The sequence below is a fragment of the Lentinula edodes genome, assembly GCF_021015755.1.
Source record: "Lentinula edodes strain Le(Bin) 0899 ss11 chromosome Unknown C8R40scaffold_3, whole genome shotgun sequence".
In the NCBI taxonomy this organism is placed as follows: Eukaryota; Fungi; Basidiomycota; class Agaricomycetes; order Agaricales; family Omphalotaceae; genus Lentinula; species Lentinula edodes.
Genome location: NW_025764309.1, coordinates 1,096,965 through 1,117,705, shown reverse-complemented (window position 1 = coordinate 1,117,705; position 20,741 = coordinate 1,096,965). Strand labels below are relative to the sequence as shown.

Sequence of the window (20,741 nt, the reverse complement as noted above, 5' to 3'; positions counted from 1 at the left end):
CAAGATCGTCGACCAATGGTCGCAAGATGTAATTTATCTGATGAGCGGACGGCTCTTTGGGACCAGGGATTACACCTACCAAGAAGATGTTTTCGGGCTTTAGTCGCAGCTCGGGGGGAAGATTCAAACAGACGAGGTAAATTCCGCCTACGGAAGCTTTCTTTCCCGCCATACGATTGCCATACGGATTGAAACCGTCTTCGTTCAGATTAAAGACCAGACGACTCTCATTGAGATCATTGGGAGACAGAAAAAGGTTCTTGCCATCCGGACCAAGGAAGGTACGGAGAAAAGCGGATTCCCATATATCTTTCACTTTCCCATCGGCAGGTGGTTCTGGATCATAAGGACGTTCGAGATGTGGTGCGATGTCGCGACGGTTATGCATCCAGGTAATCCACTGCTTTAAATCCTGATAGTGATAAGATCTCACTGAAGTTGGACGCCGGCGATCTGGGTTTGTTGGACGTGGAGAATCCTGTGACGAGCCAAGGGAGGATCGTAGTCGACGGTTACAAGGAGGGCTAGCAGGGGCTGACCGATTGCTGCAGAATTCAGGATAGTTGTCGATATCGTATAACTGGAAACACTTCGGACAGCAAACATAAGTGGTGTATGTTGGATTTAGAGCGAGTCTATCAATAACGGTTCGTATATCTTTTGGTATGTGCATATCGGTTTCCTGAGAGGCGCAATCTGTCATTTTCAGAATGATGCGCAAACTTCCAAGCAGAAAGCCAACCGGAACGGACGAAAGATCGCAGATGATGTGCAGCATAGCAGCGACTACAAGCACAATGAAGAAAATAGATTTCCTAGATTCAAGATCGCCTACAGAGATATCTAGTGGAGGACTGATGAGCAAAAAGCTTGCTTCGTCGACAGGAATATCGCACCAGTGAAATGAACAGACTCTTGACCGCCAGCCGCCCTCTGACATCGTTCGTCCCATTCCACCTCTAATTTACGTCTACAATACTCCAGTTCCACTTCAAGAGCGGTACAAACCACTTTATGCTTGCAGCTGAAGGCAGCAGAAAGCTTTTTCAACGGCATTGTGTTATCAAGGAACATTCGGCTGTTCCGCAACCAGTCTACATGTCCCAGAAAGCTTGAATTGCGTGAGTCCTCATGAAGGCAAGAGATGAAATCTTTGAAGTCGGGGGATCCACCCAGATCACTTCGAAATTGAATGTCGGCAGGTATCCAAGATCGAAGAGGATTCTCCTTCAGATCATGCAGATGGAGTTGAATGTTCTCTAGTGTTTTCCATTCATATAATATGTTTGTCGTGGGCTTCGACGCCTCAGGGATGGGAGTGTCAAGTTCTTCAGTCTCCCTGAGAGAACTGGGAGGAAGAGGATAGGATACTGAAGGAGAAACGACGTTTGGAGGGTCAAACACAGTTTCTGGGAGAGCGGCTTCAGACTGAGTGAACAAGGACATCGTTGGTAAGGAGTAGGGTTCAGGCGAAGCATCGATACGACCACGATCTATTGCTCGACCATTGGCCAAGTGCTGACGTAGCTCGTATTCGCTGTAGAAATATCGTCCAGAGATTGCATCACCCCCTGGTTTCACAACACACACCCCTGAATTAGAACATTCGTCACACCAGCATATATAGATAGCGGAGTTCAGCTCTCCAGGTTGTCGTGGAAGATATTCGCCCCGACGACGGGGGGTTTGAGTCCTGGGTTTCATGACGCGGAGCCGGAAGGGGGGTTGGTGGGGTGGAGTTGTGCTATAATATAGATACGGAGAACCGTTCAAACGCGTACGAAGAAGATCAGATGTTCGACATTCCATATTCCATTTCTGCGACATATGCATATCAATCAGATTACTTGCGCTTTTTAGGCTTAGTTGGATGCAGACCTGTGATGAATCCATGCCCAATGGAGAGGAGCGATTTTTTGCCCTGGCAACGCAACGCATCCATCGATAATAATCTAAGCCACCGACAAGCAGTCGGAGCTGAAAAGACCTGAGTCTTCTCCATGGGTGTTCAGGAAGATTCAAATGTGGCCAGAGCGCTAAATTTACTGCGGTGTTGGCACCTTGAACGGCCCGTCGAACCGTGCCAATACACATCTTTCTCAATCTGGCCGAGTCCAGCAGGTTAGTTCCATGAAACCGAAGTTGACTGTAGGCAAATAAGACCAGCGAAATATCTAATAGTAATCGATTGCCCAGGAACATGTGCATACAGCTACTTGTTATGAAATTTGACAAATAACCTAGTTCCTTCACCCTGATTCGTTATGAATTTTCCGTATTCAAGTTCTCGTGACTGTTCATTATCAATTCCGAGTCTCATTGAAAACGATTCCCAGCCACAATGTAGACATGTTCGAGCGGGAGTTACTACACCATAAAGCGGAATTATATTACATGTCATTCCCAGCTGTAGGAGAAGGCGCAAATGGATTCCGGCTGGAATAGCTGGTATTCTGATAGTTGGAAGGACCAGCCTGAGGGGTCGTATTCAAATGAGAATTGTTCGTCCCCGAAGTATTCGAAAAATTCTGGCGCGGGTAAGCTGCTGGAGGAGGGCGCGGGGAGCTTGATTGGGCACGGTCGGCAGAGGATGAAGATGCGGTCATGTTAAAATGAGGGGGAAGAGCAAGAGGAGATGCACCAGTATTACTATCGGCAGCTGCTTTCCTCTTTTTGGGATTGATGACTCCAGGAGTGTCGTTTCTTTCGCTACCAGTATAACTTCCACCCATTTGTCCACTCATTCCGGTGCCAGTGGGCAAATACTGCCTCCTGGCATTCCCATCTTCAGTTTTCATCTTCTTCGCAGCATGATCTCCGTTATTGGAACCCATAGCGGACCCATAGTGCTCGGGTCTCGGTGCTTGAACCGGAAGATTTACGGTTTTATTCGACTCAGTGGGACGTTGACCGCTCGAGTAGTTAAATCCGGTCGAAGGTGCTTTGTCGAACCGACCATCCCCTGTCAACCCTCCGTCGCTTGGCCCAGCCACTGTTAAAGGGTGGCTGGAAGTGGCAACATTGCCGGCAGTGGGATTGGTAGAGCCTGAGCCGGAAGGTGGCTGTTGAGTACCGTTTATTATCGGAGGCGAGATAGTGATAGCAGGAGTAGCGGCCGTTACCCCCAGATCGTTGGAATTCTGATTTGCACTCTCCATGTTAGGTTGGATCAATGTATCTGACAGAACGAATTAGTCCTCCCGTACGACACTTCGGAAAGCTCGACGTACCGTTCACCTGAGAGTGATACCCCAAGATAGATAGTGTACTAGGCATTATATGAATATAAACCAGCCAGGAGTCAAAAATGTCTGGACTTACTTCGACCCCTTAACACTTAGTACGTATTTGATACCTGCGTCTAGTCTAACATGAATATGTTGCGTCAAAGACTGTCAATTATGTAAATGATTAAACAGTTAGATTAATTAGAGTCGAGATTCATGCGAAATATGACCTACCTGCCCGACGATGAGAGTCGCTATGGTAAAAGGTGGAGACGTACGTCGGTCGGTCCTTACAATGGAAAGCACCAGAGAGGTCGGCGCGAAGGCATTTTGAAAGTCGCAGGAGAGGGAAATATTCGTCAGATACAATGGCCGCGGGAGGACTACCTCAATTGAAGATCCTGGAGCAATGTTCCTCGCCCTAAAGAATGGTAAAAAGAGAATGATAGTGTAAGTGTATGGAAGTAGTATGTGCTTGACGATTCTCACCAAAGTTGAACTTGCATGATACAATATAACGTGAGTAGTCGTGGTCGCAGGGAGAAGAAGAGGGATGATAAGATGGCCACTGGGATGGACGTTAAGGTCTTATATATGATCGAAACACAAAGCAACTCTAACAAAGGACGACCCGTGTTGTTCAGTGGCACGGTCCGTACGCACGCGTCAATCAGTAGCGAGCCCATGTATCCTTCAGCTACACAGGTTGTCCGAAGTGGCACGGTCCGTACGCTTCTTTCACAACTTCATCTTAAATAATCAAGGCTTTCGATTTGGATTCAGAGTTTCCTAGCGAAAAGTAAGAGGAGTTCGGGTAGAAGCCGAAAGGAGCGGTGTACAACCCGGATTCAATCCTAGATAGATAGATAGATAGATAGATATGTTGCGAGATACGTGATGAAGCCCGCCATGATCGCCTGACTAGGGAAGCCGGTTTACAGACGTCCGCACCTACTTTCATTTCAATACAACGCCTGTGTCGTTCCAGTTCCAAAATTCGAGAAGGAGTGCATGCAGAGGACCATCATTAATGAGTAACATAGCTATAGTGGCTGCGAACGCAGCATCGGAGCTCTGTGAAAACTGCAATGGTGAGGATGATTCGAATTGACGACACCTTCTTCACCTGCGCACATATCACTAGGAGAGTGTTGCAGCCTTGACAACTTTCACGATAACGAAAGTCATCAGGACTTGAGCTATGAAGCGCTTCAATGGTTGATATGATCGATTTAAGTAGATATAATGACATTTCTAGATCTCGTGCCTTATATATAGTAATAGTCCGCACAATGAAGGCAAAAGGTAGCGCCAGGAATTTGAGATGGAGCAGCTCATTGAGACCGACCAGAAGTCGGTCCTCTTTTCACGACAAGGAGTCGCGGAACAGAAGCAGAAGGTCCGCTCGATGGGTTCGGAGTTACATCGATCCTTGCACGTGGTGTAAGTGGACCGTGGCGGTCCGCTCCGTCCTCGTCACAGTTCGTGACACGCATCTGAACTGCTTTTCTCCCTCTTCTTGCTTTCCGAACCACTTTGGTGGTTCTTCACGAAGACTTTTGTCATTGTGAATAGGACTCTCAATCTCGAGCTTCATGCAGCTGCGCTGTGGAGGTACGAACGCACTCGTATATTTCAAATCTACATCTACAGGTACGTGAATCAATTTGCCAATACGAGGGATTCCTCAATCTTGACCCAAATCGCTAGAAAACCCCCAAAGTTTGCTCTGCCTTCACCCGAAGTCCTGATTATAACGAGAGCTCCGGAGCCATCAAGCCTCCAGATTATACTGTTCGTGCTTCATCTCCTTTGGATCTGAAAAGCTTCAAAGTAGAGATTGTACAAGGTCCTCATGTGTGTAATCAAGGGTCCTTCGGATCTGTCATCCCAAGACGTTGTGACTGGGACTGCAGGTACTCAATATCTGTCATATCGTCGAAAAGAATGTTCTGCGCTGCGGGGCAAGGATGTTACTTTAAGGTAGTTTTAAATTTAACGTGAGATTTTCGCTCGATGTCTTGAGTATATATTTGACATAGCCTGATTCTAGAAGGGAATAGATTTAATACTGGGTCAGCGAGAACGATGGCGATAGGGCTCTAGCAGTAGCGAAGTTCGCGATCAAACTATGTTTCTCCGAAGTAGATGTTGGTTTAAAGTCAAATTAAATCGCCTCTACTCTTAACGATTGCGAATGCGAACTCGTGGCGGTACACTGGCTTCGGATGTAATACACTGGCACCTATGATAACCACGTGGGGCGATATTGGACAAAGGCCTTTAGGTCCTTTGTTTGTTCTTGGAATTGCGTACGTGCACGAATGCCTTTTAATTCCAGCTACGTTCTATCAAATCTGCACCACCACCATATTTTCAAATATCTCTGCCTGCTCACCGCTCACTGCTATAATCACACCATGGTACCGAATTTGATTGGTACCTCCGGCGACGCTAGTAAAACCTCTACCATTTCTGGGAAACGTAAAAGACACGACGAGCAATCGGAAGTTCAGGAGAGTGGCGATCGTCCCGAGAAACGGGCCAAGACTATCAAACGAAGACCCAAGAAAAAGGCAGTTCGGCGACGCAAAGTACCGAAACGGTTCAAGGGAGTCCGCGGCGTATTCGCCCTCCTACAAAGGTTGTGGAAGTACCTTCCTGTCGAGATTTTTTTATACGAGGTACATATACAGTGCTACCTCTCTTCCGGCTTCGTATCCTAATGCCCGAATTCAAAGATCTTCTGTTATCTCGATTCCCGCGATCTTCTCCATCTGGGTCGCACCTGTAAACACCTTCGAAAACTTCTAATGACAAAATCGTCGAATAACATCTGGCGCATCGCTCGTGAGAATGTCGAAGGGGGTCTGCCTCCTCTTCCAATGGATCTCAATGAGCCTCAGTATGCTCACTTGGTCTTTGATGTTTATTGCCACGTATGCACCGTTCCTTTCCTGTTCTAGATATTATCCCAACCAGTAAAGCTCTGCAGGTCTGTAACAAGCCACGGAAATGCGATACTGTTTTGTGGAGGTTTCGACTCAGAAGTTGCCGAAACTGTGAAAAAACGTGTGGCGTGTTCTCATTGCGAATCGTCAATGTTGGCCTGACATATATTTGATAGCTTCACCATATACAACTGGCATATTTTGTCACACGAACTCTATCCGTTCACTTCGCTTCAAATTTTGTCTCAAGAGAAGATTAAAGGTTAGTCTAATTCAATTTCACGAAGATCTTCCGCAATTTACACTATTTCCAGTAAAGGACCGTGATACTACGATCATTAATTACGAGGCAGCGTTGAAACTAAAAGCCCAGTATGTGGCTCTCAAATCCGAAGAAGATCGTCGTGCATGGATCAAGCAGAAATTTCGAGAACGTCGAGCAATAGATAATGTAATGCTTTATTGTTCCTGAACATATGTGCCACTTACAAGCAACTCCTCTAGCATGCTCGTTCTTGTGAAGCATGGCACCTGAATCATCTAGAGCAACGATCTAGACAATTGAACGATATTCGCAACCAGAGGCTGCAAGCGTAAGTGTTCTGCTGCTTATTAACTTGTATTCATCTACAACTATTGTTCCATCAGGATTCTCACTCGCCTGGAACTCATCGGCTTGCGCCGAGACGCCGACATGATCCTCCTTGGGGAATCTGATTTTAACATATCCGATGATCTTCTAAACCTTCACTCTGTCAAACAAGCAAAAGTATTGACCGACCGCGGTATGTCCACTTCTTGGTTTCAGCTCTAGCGTGTGGGTTTAACACATCGTCATTCAAGGTTGGGCTCATATGGAATCTGAACTAGTCGGATTATTATCTGAGCACAAAGAGAAACGCTTAGAGCGAGAGCACAATGAAAGCTGTCGAAAACGCTACCTTTACCTCAAGCAAGAGTATACCGATATCCTGTCTCATCGGGATCTGCGAGAGCCTTATCCTGGAGTGGGCGAAATTCTCTTTGATCCAGTCTTCAAGGCAATGGTTTGGGACACAGCGACGGAGGAGGAACTAACGCCTGAATTCGTGAGGTCGAGACTTATGGAACACCTTCCTCGGATCGCTGGTGAATGGAGACCCTCAAAAATCCAGGAAATCCTCCAAATTCTTCGAAATGTTCGACCTAGCGCGACCCTCTCAGATCTTGATTTAGCCGTCACAATCTTCGGATGTGCGAGATGTAACGTGCTGATGTCGAGCTCGCAGGTGTTCTATCATCCGTGTTGCCACAACAATCGCATAATCGACGATGTTGGCCACCACAGGATGCGAATTCTCAACGAGCATTACGATACAGAACAGGATGGCTCTTGGTCATCGCATTCACTTTTCTTCAACAGGGAAAGTTCACGATTCGCGGAAACAATCCTGATCGGTACCGGCTTGGACCCATCTACAGCGACAACTGGTGACCTGACACGGGCACACCCAGTCATTGAATGTTCAGGTCCCCAAGAGGACGCTTTCCCTGGACGGTTGTTTATGACATGGCCTGCAGCAGTGAGTGGAGTATCCTGGAGATTTCATTCATTGCTCATGCTTTTCTATCTGCTACAGCTAATGTACAATCAGAGGATTGGAGAAGAAATATTCTTCATAATCAACCGCTTTGGCCAAGAGACTTCCAGGATTCGTATTCAGGAGCCCCTCGGTATCTTCTCAGATGTCATCTGTTGCGCGCATTGTCATGAAAAAATAGCAGTCGCAGCGTTATTCCACCATCTTATTTCTTGGTGAGTTTTTCCATAGTGGGTCTCGTGTGGATATTCAGTCTTAATTCAGGCATAATGTGGACATTCGTTCTACGGCTATCACTTCCACTGAATTCTACAAACACTTTCAAATCCATTGGTATTGGAATCCTCGCGATAATATAAACCTCATGGGTATGGACTTTCGTTGCAGATAGAAGAGGGAAATATTTTCTTCAATGCTGATGTCGTATACTCGATCACAATAAGCTCATTTTCCTTCTACTGCACTCATCTATCATGTAATGGCATACAACCTGATTTTATCTATCATCTTCGTCCTTCTAAGATTGTCAGCGATTTCCTTTTCAGGCGATTTCCCTTTTTGTGACTAATATATCTAGCTTTGACATTTACGGTTTAGGAAATGATATCCATTGAGGTAATTGCACCTCCAGTTTTTCATCGAAGTCAGTGTTCATGCTGCTCCTTCTAACGAGTCACTTACATGATTGTTAGATATGTATATACTCTTGATTGAGACTGGATTTAGAGATCATTCCGATTCGATGAATATTTATCCATCGAGAATATTTTCCCATGCATACACACACCATCTGTGGATCAACCTGAGCTCTGAACTCCATTAATCCACTGTTACATCTACGGAGCCGATCCTCAGCAAATCCGTATGACTGGTCGGAGGACATCACATGAGCTTCATGCACTGTATAGAAAGCGGCAACTGAGAAGGGTTTCGAATGCAGATGGAGGAGGGTGGATTTATGCATTCGTCGATTTGGGCAACGTTTGGAAGATGGGCATGACCAACAACTTCATGCGACGGAGAAGGGAGTGGGACCGACAATGTCCAAGTGCGCATCGTATCTGGATGCCACCAATCAAAGTCCAATATAGACGAAGAGCGGGTGAGATTCCGCTCGTCAAGTCCTAGTCTTTTGTCTTTACCTGTAAATCATCTGCTTCTAGAGACGCTAGGGCATCTTCTACTAGAGATGGAATGCACAGACCGACCCGGAGCATTTTGTCCTTCTTGTACGTATTTTCTCGAACCAATTTACTTGCTAACCTCTCTTTTGGCAAGGTGGGCACAGGCACCTCGAAAAATTCATTCTCAAAGGAAGCAGCTGGGAGTACCAGCGGCTTTTGGTGCGCTCGAGCATGATGCAAGCAGCTTTGGCTTGAACTGTAAGTCGTAATCTGTTTGTATACTTGATCCTTACTTATTTATTTGTTCACATTTATCTCGATCCTTGCACTCCGAACCCTTGCATACATTCAATGTCTCTCATATCTTAACACCGACTTCTTTCCTCAGCAATTGGCAGACCCTGTTAACGCGTTATCTACAAACGAATTCACGCGACACACGAACCTCGACGAGAGAGCTGGCTGTTTATTACCTGGTCCACATATACATGGCCACACGCCCAAACGGAGAAGCTCTGCACGCTTTATATGGTCTATACGCATTTGTACGTTGATACACCAGGAACGGCCAGCCCCGACCGCCACATACATACACCAGCATACGCCAGTATCACTAAATACGCCCCCCAAAAGAACGATCTCTGATGAAAAAGCGCCTGTGATAAAAGAGAAACACATTTGTACAGTTATTTCCAATGGCTACGGCACTGTCTAATATGGGTACGTCTCTTCTCCTTGTATCGACGCGTCGGTTCGAGGTCGATCTCCTTATGGACTCTGAACTCTGTGTAGAGCCCGCTGAGAATTGGGATGATGATCTCGAGTTTCAAGGTCAAGGTCAACAGAATACGCAGAATACAGACGGTAGTCGAAACAAGAAGAACAGGAATAAAAACAAAAGTCCACCTCATTCACCTCATACACCTTATCCTCGTCGTACGCGTAATCCATCTTCACCGTCTTCTCCATCGAAACCCCGGATCTCCATGTCAACCACGAGCTCACAAGTGACGATGGAAGCGGAAGATTGGGATTTAGAAACCCCTGCGCCTACACCTGTACATTCGAGGAATTCTGCGCATAGCTACTCGAACCAACAGCACCAGCAGCAAACCAGGACATGGATTGAATGGACTGAAGCAGGTCCATCGATACCCACACGACGTCTCGTGAGCTCTGGCTCTGGTTCACTTCGGGAAACAGAGAAAACAACAACAACGGAGAATTGGGATGAAGATTTCGAAGATCGGGTTGATTCTCCTCCTCGGTCTCCTTATTCCCTTGGGTCGCCTGGGTCTCCTACGGGAAAGAAGAGGAAAGATGGGAACGAGAGAAGGAAGAGCTCTACGACTACGACAACTACGAGGAAAACTACCACTACAGAGAACTGGGACGATGAATTACAACTCGGTGATTCGCCTGCACGGTCGATGCGGAATCGACACCCACAACATCCTGTTCACCAACATTCTTTCAATGAAGAAGAGGACTCTGACGATGATGATGAAGCAGACTTCAACTTCCACGGGTCAGACAAAGATGAAGATGATAAAACTGTTACTGCGAGGTCACGTAGAGCCGCGTTATCCAGGCTCGTGTCAAACTCCTCCTCATCGTCGCCGCCTCCGGTTCCACCTTTACCGTTTTCCCTTTTGCCCATACCGCCACAGCACTCTGCTTCTTCCGACCACGACCACGAACACGTATTCCCTGACTCTCCGACTACGTCTGTATTCTCCGTCCCCACGTCTCATTCGGGCGGAACAGACAGACGAAGATGACAATACAGACATCGAAGAAAATGAGATAGAACCTGACGAGCAGCCTAAGTCCATCCTCACTGCTAAATTACGGTGTTACTCTGTCGATACCCCACCCTCTTCATTCCCTCCTAACACCACTGTATCTGATAAATCTCCGATTACACCATCAACCACTACTGCTCCAGCGACGAATTCGAAGGCGAAGGCTTCTCGTGGTGGTCGAGGGCGAGGTCGAGGGCGTGCTCGTACTTGAGGTATGAGGGTTGCTGTTCCTCTAGAGGCTGACAGGCCTCCCGCTTCGGGCATCGACGAAGTGGGCACACTCGGCGTCAATATCGAGATTCCTCCCAGCAAAGAGGACGCTATGGATATTGAGGTTAACGTTGATGATACTACCGCGCGGAACTTCAAATCCAAACTTACCAAGGTGGCCGCCTTCAAGGACGAGACCTTAGAGCCAGAAGAGGGCACATCCTTCGCAGATGTAAGCAAGGTCATGTTAGACCCCGACCCTGACCCTTCAGATAAATCCGATGCGGAACCTGAACCTGATGTCGAAGTTGACGTCGAGCCGGATGTCGATGCTCCCTTTGATGTCTCTGACGGCGAAGACGAAAAGGAAGATGATGATGATGAGGGCGAGGGTGAAGATGAGAAAGATGATGCGGACGAGTTGGAGGTAGACGAGGTTCAGGAAGATGATGATAAAGACGATGAAGACAAAGACGATGAAGAAAAAGAAGTCTCGGATAAAGAGGATGTGGAGAAGGATATTGACGATGACGATCGTTCAGAAATAAACCTTGAGGATGAAGAGGAGGAATTCGATCTTCAACCTGTCCATCGAGTTGAAGCTCTTGACATGCTTGCCATCGTTGAGCTCAAGTTTGCTTTGCTAAGAGAGAAACTGTATATAGAGAAGATGGAAGAATTAGCTTGGGAGGAATCCTTGGTAGCAAGTGGTATGCAATTACTTTCCGTCTCAATCTTGAGATCTCACATACCACATACTTTAGGTGAACATCCGGAACTAATCTTCATACAAAGCGAGCTTTTGTCACGTAAAAACAAGCGTTTAGAACTATCGGAACGCAAGTGTACATTTGAAATAGCAAACATAACCAAACGCAGGAAGATTGATGAAGACGCGACTTGGAGTTCGCGGAAGGTATACATGCCTCTTCTACATTTTTCACTGTTACTCATCCCCTTACAGCATCAAAGAGACGAACTACAAACAGATATGCTTGCAGAAAATCATCGTAAACGCCGAAAATTGGAACGAGAACGAAGGGCTGTTGATAGGCCTCAAACCGGTGAATGCCATTGTTTACATCTTCTCATCTTTTCATTGAATATTGATAACTGCAATGCAGCTCGTGGAATACCTTTTCCTCACTTTTTCGACTTCCTTCCGCCCGCGCCTACCCTTCGCCAGATCGTTGACTCGTTCCCCTTCGCCAACTCTGATCGAATCATACGCAATCATCGGCATAAATCGCTGCGCAAAACCCAAAGCAGCAAGTCGCAGATCCAACAAAACCACTTTCATGGAATCTTGCATGGAATCAACACACACGCTACCCCCCGGGTTGACTGTAGCATATCCTGAGCTTTCAACTCTTTCCTCATCGGAATCGCAGGGGGATCTAGAGAACTTGCTTAGTATGACAGGAGCTAGGAGATCACGGCCAGGTTCCACACAGACGAATACAATGGGAATGGGAATGAACCTGAGCGTTGGCAACAATGGCCTGAACATGGATATGAATATTAACCTGCCGATCTACGAGCAAGGGGTTCACGGTCCTCCTGTTGGTCTTGGACATGTCTACACGCCGGGAGCGGGAACTCATAATGGGTCTAATCCCATTCGAGAGCGATTAGGTCGAGGATCGTCCTCCTTAAACCATGGCCCCGGACTAGCCAGGCGGATGGTCTCAGGCCCCGGGACATTGTCCGGTTCTTTATCTTCCCAGTCCACTGTGGGGATGGGTCATGTGCACGAACCTTCATTCGTTGTGGGTGGTCTTCCGCCGCCCCCGATGGGAAGTGGAGGTGGTAGTGAGTCGCTTCTCCCTTCGTTTGGTCCCAGCAAATCTATGGGAGGGGTGGGTCCCCGGTCGGGATCTACTGCAGGGCTGAGGTCGGGGTCGGCTGGTGGCGGAGTAGATAGGGAGAGGGAAATCCGTTCTGTGCCGAGCGGAAGCGGAGGAAGTGGCGGACGATCTTCTTTTCACAATGGTCAATCTCAACACTTATTCTCTGATCCTTCTACCACCACTAATGGCGCTTTCCCTGAATCTGAGCATCAGCGGGACGGGGATGTCGTTGTTCCTTCTTCCGCATCTTCTTCTGTTCATGGCATTCACGGTAGACAAGTTCCTTCCTCAACCCATTTTGGCCGTCCTGGGCCTGGAATCGGAGGCGGAGGCCCCCCTCCTGCATTGAGTCCATGGAAAAGATCAATATCACCCATCGGACCCAGTGTTGGCATCGGACTAAATAGTATCAAAGGCAATGGGCAAGGCATGGGTCCAGGTATGGGCATGGGTGGGTTTGGGACTGGTCATCGGTGGGAAGCAGAAGAACATGAGCGCGAACTAGAGAGAACGGAGCACACAGATGCCGGAGATATCAGGGGTCAAGATACAGACCGTGAACGTGATAGGGACCGGGACAGGGAGAGAGACCAACATATTGTTCACCAACATCGACTGTGATCAGCAAGAACAGCAGCATGCTCGACCGCAATCAGCTGGTGCTCTCAATGCTCCCTGCCATATACATTCATATCCTATCAGAAGCTCCGCATCATCACCATCACGTCCGTCCGCATCACCATCACATCGTCCACCATCATGGTCCTTCTTCCGTAGGTAACAATACTTCTCTTACTGTCGTCCGTGGTCCGTCACTCAGCCCGCGAATGAGAAGAGGGGAGATGCTTTCAGAGTGAGAACGGGAGAATGGGAATAGGCATCCACGTACAATCGTTCATCGCCATCCTCCAACGGGAGTCGTTAACCTCACCTCTTCTAAATCAACCCCCGTCGGACACTCAACATCTTGTCTTCTAACCGTATCCCAGATGATTCGCTTCTGGAATATCATGAACAACAACGCGATGGTAGAAGAATGAACGGTGGCCGACCTTCTTCTGGATCTGGACAGAGGCTCCTAGATGAACGAGAAAGTGAAAGAGACAGGGATCGTGACAGGAATCAAGCTAGCACCATGCCATCCGTATCAGGTCTCAACTTCCAAGCACACAACGGTATTGCAATCTCCTTGTCTGCATCGTCTTCTCGCCCCCCGTCATGGAATGAAATAGATTGTGGCCTAGTTCATCAATCTCTCATTCCAATTTTGTCTGCTTCATGGATGGGTGTGGTGGATGTAGATAGCGCGACAGGTGCTGCTCGTGGTTCACTTCAGAATATTAATCTGGGACAGAAACCTCAGACTGAGGCAGACTTTGATCAATTGCTGTCTGTTCACTGGTCACTGGCAACGGTTTTGAAATTTGTGAAACTTCAGTGAAAGGTGTCTTCGAAGTTTGGGAATTGGAGAAGTACTTCAGCTCGTATTGTTGAGTAGGATGGTTGTATAATGTATTTATCACTTGATGTTCATAAATATGCGCAATAAACGAGACACACTCCATCGTCGAATGATATTTGACCTTTGATCTCAAGTCCCCAGTGATATACATACATAGCTCCCTGTAGAAACTGCCCATAAAATAGGACGGTGCGTTTTTTCTGCATAGTATCCTAAGCGAGCTTGTTCAATCAATGAATGCTGAGCAGAATCAAGAGGTGAGGAACATTCAGATCAGTGACATGACCTGTAGATTAGAGCAGTAGCAAAATTGTCTCACATAGTGCTTTGCGAAAAGGTTTGGTTGTATGGATTTGGTACCGTATTTATCGCCGCTTATTTGTCAAATGCATTTTTGGGCCCAGGCTGGAGAGGTTTCTCCTTGGGGACCGCCGGGGCCAGCGGGATTTTAAAAGCTATTTTTGGAATGATTTTTCAGTGAAAATATATCATGCAAAATCCAAGCACCCAAAGAATTATGCAAAGTGCTGTAATGTAAAAGTAGTGATGAGATCAAGGAAACTCAACATCGTGAATCTGGGCAGGTATACACAACAAATATGTTGACAGATTTTCTGTGCACCCTTCTGCACTGCTCTGCACCATACAGGTCCAAATAACCTCTTGAATTCCTTCTGCACCCTTCTGCACCGCTCTGCACCATACAAGTCCACATAAGCTTGCGGGTTCCTCCTGCACCTCTCTGCACCGCTCTGCACCATACAAGTCCAAATAAGCTTGCGGATTCCTTCTGCACCCTTCTGCACCGCTCTGCACGATACAAGTCCACATAAGCTTGCGGATTCCTTCTGCACCCCTCTGCACCCTCCTGCACTGCTCTGCACCATACAAGTCCAACTAAGCTTGCAGATTCCTTCTGCACCCTTCTGCACCTCTCTGCACTGCTCTGCACCATACAAGTCCAAATAAGCTTGCGGATTCCTTCTGCACCCTTCTGCACCGCTCTGCACCATACAAGTCCAAATAAACTTGTGGATTCCTTCTGCACCCTTCTGCACCTCTCTGCACCGCTCTGCACCATACAAGTCCAAATAAGCTTGCGGATTCCTTCTGCACCCTTCTGCACCTCTCTGCACTGCTCTGCACCATACAAGTCCAAATAAGCTTGCGGATTCCTTCTGCACCCTTCTGTACCGCTCTGCACCATACAAGTCCACATAAGCTTGCGGGTTCCTCCTGCACCTCTCTGCACCGCTCTGCACCATACAAGTCCAAATAAGCTTGCGGATTCCTTCTGCACCCTTCTGCACCGCTCTGCACGATACAAGTCCACATAAGCTTGCGGATTCCTTCTGCACCCCTCTGCACCCTCCTGCACTGCTCTGCACCATACAAGTCCAACTAAGCTTGCAGATTCCTTCTGCACCCTTCTGCACCTCTCTGCACTGCTCTGCACCATACAAGTCCAAATAAGCTTGCGGATTCCTTCTGCACCCTTCTGCACCGCTCTGCACCATACAAGTCCAAATAAACTTGTGGATTCCTTCTGCACCCTTCTGCACCTCTCTGCACCGCTCTGCACCATACAAGTCCAAATAAGCTTGCGGATTCCTTCTGCACCCTTCTGCACCTCTCTGCACTGCTCTGCACCATACAAGTCCAAATAAGCTTGCGGATTCCTTCTGCACCCTTCTGTACCGCTCTGCACCATACAAGTCCACATAAGCTTGCGGGTTCCTCCTGCACCTCTCTGCACCGCTCTGCACCATACAAGTCCAAATAAGCTTGCGGATTCCTTCTGCACCCTTCTGCACCGCTCTGCACGATACAAGTCCACATAAGCTTGCGGATTCCTTCTGCACCCCTCTGCACCCTCCTGCACTGCTCTGCACCATACAAGTCCAACTAAGCTTGCAGATTCCTTCTGCACCCTTCTGCACCTCTCTGCACTGCTCTGCACCATACAAGTCCAAATAAGCTTGCGGATTCCTTCTGCACCCTTCTGCACCGCTCTGCACCATACAAGTCCAAATAAACTTGTGGATTCCTTCTGCACCCTTCTGCACCTCTCTGCACCGCTCTGCACCATACAAGTCCAAATAAGCTTGCGGATTCCTTCTGCACCCTTCTGCACCTCTCTGCACTGCTCTGCACCATACAAGTCCAAATAAGCTTGCGGATTCCTTCTGCACCCTTCTGTACCGCTCTGCACCATACAAGTCCACATAAGCTTGCGGGTTCCTCCTGCACCTCTCTGCACTGCTCTGCACCATACAAGTCCAAATAAGCTTGCGGATTCCTTCTGCACCCTTCTGCACCGCTCTGCACGATACAAGTCCACATAAGCTTGCGGGTTCCTCCTGCACCTCTCTGCACCGCTCTGCACTATACAAGTTCAAATAAGCTTGCGGATTCCTTCTGCACCCTTCTGTACCGCTCTGCACCATACAAGTCCAAATAAGCTTGCGGATTCCTTCTGCACCCTTCTGCATCTCTCTGCACCGCTCTGCACCATACAAGTTCAAATAAGCTTGCGGGTTCCTTCTGCACCCTTCTGCACCTCTCTGCACCACTCTGCACCCTTCTGCACCTCTCTGCACCACTCTGCACCATACAAGTCCAAATAAGCTTGCGGATTCCTTCTGCACCCCTCTGCACCCTCCTGCACTGCTCTGCACCATACAAGTCCAACTAAGCTTGCAGATTCCTCCTGCACCCTCCTGCACCTCTCTGCACCGCTCTGCACCATACAAGTCCAAATAAGCTTGCGGGTTCCTTCTGCACCCTTCTGCACCTCTCTGCACCGCTCTGCACCATACAAGTTCAAATAAGCTTGCGGATTCCTTCTGCACCCTTCTGCACCGCTCTGCACCATACAAGTCCAAATAAGCTTGTGGATTCCTTCTGCACCCTTCTGCACCTCTCTGCACCGCTCTGCACCATACAAGTCCAAATAAGCTCTCGGATTCCTTCTGCACCCTTCTGCACCTCTCTGCACCGCTCTGCATCATACAAGTTCAAATAAGCTTGCGGATTCCTTCTGCACCCTTCTGCACCGCTCTGCACCATACAAGTCCAAATAAGCTTGCGGATTCCTTCTGCACCCTTCTGCATCTCTCTGCACCGCTCTGCACCATACAAGTCCAAATAAGCTTGCGGATTCCTTCTGCACCCTTCTGCACCTCTCTGCACTGCTCGGCACCATACAAGTCCAAATAAGCTTGCGGATTCCTTCTGCACCCTTCTGTACCGCTCTGCACCATACAAGTCCACATAAGCTTGCGGGTTCCTCCTGCACCTCTCTGCACTGCTCTGCACCATACAAGTCCAAATAAGCTTGCGGATTCCTTCTGCACCCTTCTGCACCGCTCTGCACGATACAAGTCCACATAAGCTTGCGGGTTCCTCCTGCACCTCTCTGCACCGCTCTGCACTATACAAGTTCAAATAAGCTTGCGGATTCCTTCTGCACCCTTCTGCACCGCTCTGCACCATACAAGTCCAAATAAGCTTGCGGATTCCTTCTGCACCCTTCTGCATCTCTCTGCACCGCTCTGCACCATACAAGTTCAAATAAGCTTGCGGGTTCCTTCTGCACCCTTCTGCACCTCTCTGCACGGCTCTGCACCATACAAGTCCAAATAAGCTTGCGGATTCCTTCTGCACCCTTCTGCACCGCTCTGCACGATACAAGTCCACATAAGCTTGCGGGTTCCTCCTGCACCTCTCTGCACCGCTCTGCACTATACAAGTTCAAATAAGCTTGCGGATTCCTTCTGCACCCTTCTGCACCGCTCTGCACCATACAAGTCCAAATAAGCTTGCGGGTTCCTTCTGCACCCTTCTGCACCTCTCTGCACCGCTCTGCACCATACAAGTTCAAATAAGCTTGCGGATTCCTTCTGCACCCTTCTGCACCGCTCTGCACCATACAAGTCCAAATAAGCTTGCGGATTCCTTCTGCACCCTTCTGCATCTCTCTGCACCGCTCTGCACCATACAAGTTCAAATAAGCTTGCGGGTTCCTTCTGCACCCTTCTGCACCTCTCTGCACGGCTCTGCACCATACAAGTCCAAATAAGCTTGCGGATTCCTTCTGCACCCTTCTGTACCGCTCTGCACCATACAAGTCCAAATAAGCTTGCGGATTCCTTCTGCACCCTTCTGCACCTCTCTGCACCGCTCTGCACCATACAAGTTCAAATAAGCTTGCGGATTCCTTCTGCACCCCTCTGCACCATACAAGTCCAAATAAACTTGCGGATTCCTTCCGCACCCTTCTGCACCTCTCTGCACCACTCTGCACCATACAAGTCCAAATAAGCTTGCGGATTCCTTCTGCACCCCTCTGCACCCTCCTGCACTGCTCTGCACCATACAAGTCCAACTAAGCTTGCAGATTCCTTCTGCACCCTTCTGCACCTCTCTGCACTGCTCTGCACCATACAAGTCCAAATAAGCTTGCGGATTCCTTCTGCACCCTTCTGCACCGCTCTGCACCATACAAGTCCAAATAAGCTTGCGGATTCCTTCTGCACCCTTCTGCACCTCTCTGCACCATACAAGTTCTAATAAGCTTGCGGATTCCTTCTGCACTGCTCTGCACCATACAAGTTCGACTTAGCTTGTGGATTCCGTCTGCACCCTTCTGCACCGCTCTGCACCATACAAGTCCAAATAAGCTTGCGGATTCCTTCGGCACCCTTCTGCACCTCTCTGCACTGCTCTGCACCATACAGGTCCAGATAAGCTTGCAGATTCCTTCTGCACCCTTCTGCACCCCTCTGCACCATACAAGTCCAAATAAGCTTGCGGGTTCCTCCTGCACCTCTCTGCACCGCTCTGCACTATACAAGTTCAAATAAGCTTGCGGATTCCTTCTGCACCCTTCTGTACCGCTCTGCACCATACAAGTCCACATAAGCTTGCGGGTTCCTCCTGCACCTCTCTGCACCGCTCTGCACTATACAAGTTCAAATAAGCTTGCGGATTCCTTCTGCACCCTTCTGTACCGCTCTGCACCATACAAGTCCACATAAGCTTGCGGGTTCCTCCTGCACCTCTCTGCACCGCTCTGCACTATACAAGTTCAAATAAGCTTGCGGATTCCTTCTGCACCCTTCTGCACCGCTCTGCACCATACAAGTCCAAATAAGCTTGTGGATTCCTTCTGCACCCTTCTGCACCTCTCTGCACCGCTCTGCACCATACAAGTCCAAATAAGCTTGCGGATTCCTCCTGCACCCTCCTGCACCTCTCTGCACCGCTCTGCACCATACAAGTCCAAATAAGCTTGTGGATTCCGTCTGCACCCTTCTGTACCGCTCTGCACCATACAAGTCCACATAAGCTTGCGGGTTCCTCCTGCACCTCTCTGCACCGCTCTGCACCATACAAGTCCAAATAAGCTTGCGGATTCCTTCTGCACCCTTCTGTACCGCTCTGCATGATACAAGTCCACATAAGCTTGCGGGTTCCTCCTGCACCTCTCTGCACCGCTCTGCACTATACAAGTTCAAATAAGCTTGCGGATTCCTTCTGCACCCTCCTGCACCTCTCTGCACTGCTCGGCACCATACAAGTCCAAATAAGCTTGCGGATTCCTTCTGCACCCTTCTGTACCGCTCTGCACCATACAAGTCCACATAAGCTTGCGGGTTCCTCCTGCACCTCTCTGCACCGCTCTGCACCGCTCTGCACCATACAAGTCCAAATAAGCTTGTGGATTCCTTCTGCACCTTCTGCACCTCTCTGCACCGCTCTGCACCATACAAGTCCAAATAAGCTTGCGGATTCCTTCTGCACCCTTCTGCACCTCTCTGCACCGCTCTGCACCATACAAGTCCAAATAAGCTTGTGGATTCCTTCTGCACCCTTCTGCACCTCTCTGCACCGCTCTGCACCATACCAGTTCAAATAAGCTTGCGGATTCCTTCCGCACCTCTCTGCACCGCTCTGCACCATACAAGTTCAAATAAGCTTGTGGGTTCCTTCTGCACCCTTCTGCACCTCTCTGCACCGCTCTGCACCATACAAGTCCAAATAAGCTTGCGGATTCCTTCTGCACCCTTCTGTACCGCTCTGCACCATACAAGTCCACATAAGCTTGCGGGTTCCTCCTGCACCTCTCTGCACTGCTCTGCACCATACAAGTTCAAATAAGCTCTCGGATTACTTCTGCACCCCTCTGCACCCTCCTACACTGCTCTGCACCATACAAGTCCAAATAAGCTTGCGGATTCCTTCTGCACCCCTCTGCACCCTCCTGCACCGCTCTGCACCATACAAGTCCACATAAGCTTGCGGGTTCCTCCTGCACCTCTCTGCACTGCTCTGCACCATACAAGTTCAAATAAGCTCTCGGATTACTTCTGCACCCCTCTGCACCCTCCTGCACCGCTCTGCACCATACCAGTTCAAATAAGCTTGCGGATTCCTTCCGCACCCTTCTGCACCTCTCTACACTGCTCTGCACCATACAAGTCCAAATAAGCTTGCGGATTCCTTCTGCACCGCTCTGCACCATACAAGT

The 20,741-nt window shown here is 48.6% G+C and overlaps 7 protein-coding genes across 7 annotated transcripts; 4 read left to right on the top strand and 3 right to left on the bottom strand.

Moving 5' to 3' along the window:
- Positions 1 to 304: 304 nt before the first annotated feature.
- Positions 305 to 2,299, bottom strand: C8R40DRAFT_455130 (uncharacterized protein). The gene is made up of 4 exons (XM_046235115.1): positions 1,879 to 2,299; positions 897 to 1,818; positions 743 to 843; positions 305 to 696 (listed from the first exon to the last, which is right to left on the bottom strand). Exons 1-4 carry the CDS (start codon positions 2,206 to 2,208, stop codon positions 625 to 627), a joined length of 1,425 nt encoding a protein of 474 aa, XP_046091042.1. The 5' UTR covers positions 2,209 to 2,299; the 3' UTR covers positions 305 to 624.
- C8R40DRAFT_455108 (uncharacterized protein) lies at positions 2,300 to 4,171 on the bottom strand. Its single transcript, XM_046235114.1, has 5 exons — positions 3,717 to 4,171; positions 3,462 to 3,648; positions 3,322 to 3,392; positions 3,231 to 3,268; positions 2,300 to 3,178 (listed from the first exon to the last, which is right to left on the bottom strand). Exons 1-5 carry the CDS (start codon positions 3,911 to 3,913, stop codon positions 2,391 to 2,393), a joined length of 1,281 nt encoding a protein of 426 aa, XP_046091041.1. The 5' UTR covers positions 3,914 to 4,171; the 3' UTR covers positions 2,300 to 2,390.
- Positions 4,172 to 4,551: 380 nt separating this feature from the next.
- C8R40DRAFT_1066095 (uncharacterized protein) lies at positions 4,552 to 5,209 on the top strand (the record flags this gene model as incomplete). The annotated part of the gene is made up of 4 exons (XM_046225723.1): positions 4,552 to 4,670; positions 4,803 to 4,880; positions 4,973 to 5,084; positions 5,144 to 5,209. The coding sequence occupies 4 exons, from the start codon at positions 4,552 to 4,554 to the stop codon at positions 5,207 to 5,209; spliced, it is 375 nt and encodes a 124-aa protein (XP_046091040.1).
- Positions 5,210 to 5,409: 200 nt separating this feature from the next.
- C8R40DRAFT_454896 (uncharacterized protein) lies at positions 5,410 to 8,212 on the top strand. The gene is made up of 10 exons (XM_046235113.1): positions 5,410 to 5,911; positions 5,969 to 6,166; positions 6,223 to 6,299; positions 6,355 to 6,440; positions 6,493 to 6,629; positions 6,683 to 6,771; positions 6,827 to 6,963; positions 7,022 to 7,740; positions 7,798 to 7,973; positions 8,023 to 8,212. Exons 1-10 carry the CDS (start codon positions 5,552 to 5,554, stop codon positions 8,147 to 8,149), a joined length of 2,106 nt encoding a protein of 701 aa, XP_046091039.1. The 5' UTR covers positions 5,410 to 5,551; the 3' UTR covers positions 8,150 to 8,212.
- A 362-nt stretch (positions 8,213 to 8,574) lies between these two features.
- C8R40DRAFT_454783 (uncharacterized protein) lies at positions 8,575 to 9,434 on the top strand. Its single transcript, XM_046235112.1, has 3 exons — positions 8,575 to 8,860; positions 8,922 to 9,140; positions 9,271 to 9,434. Exons 1-3 carry the CDS (start codon positions 8,623 to 8,625, stop codon positions 9,288 to 9,290), a joined length of 477 nt encoding a protein of 158 aa, XP_046091038.1. The 5' UTR covers positions 8,575 to 8,622; the 3' UTR covers positions 9,291 to 9,434.
- C8R40DRAFT_1083725 (uncharacterized protein) lies at positions 9,293 to 11,144 on the top strand. Its single transcript, XM_046227277.1, has 2 exons — positions 9,293 to 9,602; positions 9,675 to 11,144. The coding sequence occupies exons 1-2, from the start codon at positions 9,578 to 9,580 to the stop codon at positions 10,661 to 10,663; spliced, it is 1,014 nt and encodes a 337-aa protein (XP_046091037.1). The 5' UTR covers positions 9,293 to 9,577; the 3' UTR covers positions 10,664 to 11,144.
- A 3,627-nt stretch (positions 11,145 to 14,771) lies between these two features.
- On the bottom strand, positions 14,772 to 20,735 carry C8R40DRAFT_1166161 (uncharacterized protein; the record flags this gene model as incomplete). Its single annotated transcript, XM_046230807.1, has 11 exons — positions 14,772 to 16,589; positions 16,644 to 16,715; positions 16,770 to 17,211; positions 17,266 to 17,637; positions 17,692 to 18,393; positions 18,453 to 18,761; positions 18,821 to 19,056; positions 19,106 to 19,288; positions 19,353 to 19,709; positions 19,764 to 20,348; positions 20,403 to 20,735. The coding sequence occupies 11 exons, from the start codon at positions 20,733 to 20,735 to the stop codon at positions 14,772 to 14,774; spliced, it is 5,409 nt and encodes a 1,802-aa protein (XP_046091036.1).
- Between the last annotated feature and the right edge of the window lie 6 nt (positions 20,736 to 20,741).

Excerpts from the sequence above, each read along its gene's own strand:
- C8R40DRAFT_1083725 (XM_046227277.1), top strand. The coding sequence starts at position 9,578 with ATGGCTACGGCACTGTCTAATATGG. Across the intron at positions 9,603-9,674 it reads TACGGCACTGTCTAATATGG|AGCCCGCTGAGAATTGGGAT; the intron begins GTACGTCTCTTC and ends AACTCTGTGTAG.
- C8R40DRAFT_454896 (XM_046235113.1), top strand. The coding sequence starts at position 5,552 with ATGCCTTTTAATTCCAGCTACGTTCTATCAAATCTGCACCACCACCAT. Across the intron at positions 5,912-5,968 it reads TCGAGATTTTTTTATACGAG|ATCTTCTGTTATCTCGATTC; the intron begins GTACATATACAG and ends CCGAATTCAAAG. Across the intron at positions 7,974-8,022 it reads TTCCACCATCTTATTTCTTG|GCATAATGTGGACATTCGTT; the intron begins GTGAGTTTTTCC and ends GTCTTAATTCAG.
- C8R40DRAFT_455130 (XM_046235115.1), bottom strand. The coding sequence starts at position 2,208 with ATGCACATGTTCCTGGGCAATCGATTACTATTAGATATTTCGCTGGTC. Across the intron at positions 1,819-1,878 it reads TGGGCATGGATTCATCACAG|AAATGGAATATGGAATGTCG; the intron begins GTCTGCATCCAA and ends CATATGTCGCAG. Across the intron at positions 697-742 it reads GCGATCTTTCGTCCGTTCCG|ATTGCGCCTCTCAGGAAACC; the intron begins GTTGGCTTTCTG and ends TGAAAATGACAG.
- C8R40DRAFT_454783 (XM_046235112.1), top strand. The coding sequence starts at position 8,623 with ATGACTGGTCGGAGGACATCACATGAGCTTCATGCACTGTATAGAAAG. Across the intron at positions 8,861-8,921 it reads CCAATATAGACGAAGAGCGG|AGACGCTAGGGCATCTTCTA; the intron begins GTGAGATTCCGC and ends ATCTGCTTCTAG. Across the intron at positions 9,141-9,270 it reads AAGCAGCTTTGGCTTGAACT|CAATTGGCAGACCCTGTTAA; the intron begins GTAAGTCGTAAT and ends TTCTTTCCTCAG.
- C8R40DRAFT_455108 (XM_046235114.1), bottom strand. The coding sequence starts at position 3,913 with ATGGGCTCGCTACTGATTGACGCGTGCGTACGGACCGTGCCACTGAAC. Across the intron at positions 3,649-3,716 it reads ATCATGCAAGTTCAACTTTG|GGCGAGGAACATTGCTCCAG; the intron begins GTGAGAATCGTC and ends ACCATTCTTTAG. Across the intron at positions 3,393-3,461 it reads CGACTCTCATCGTCGGGCAG|TCTTTGACGCAACATATTCA; the intron begins GTAGGTCATATT and ends CATAATTGACAG.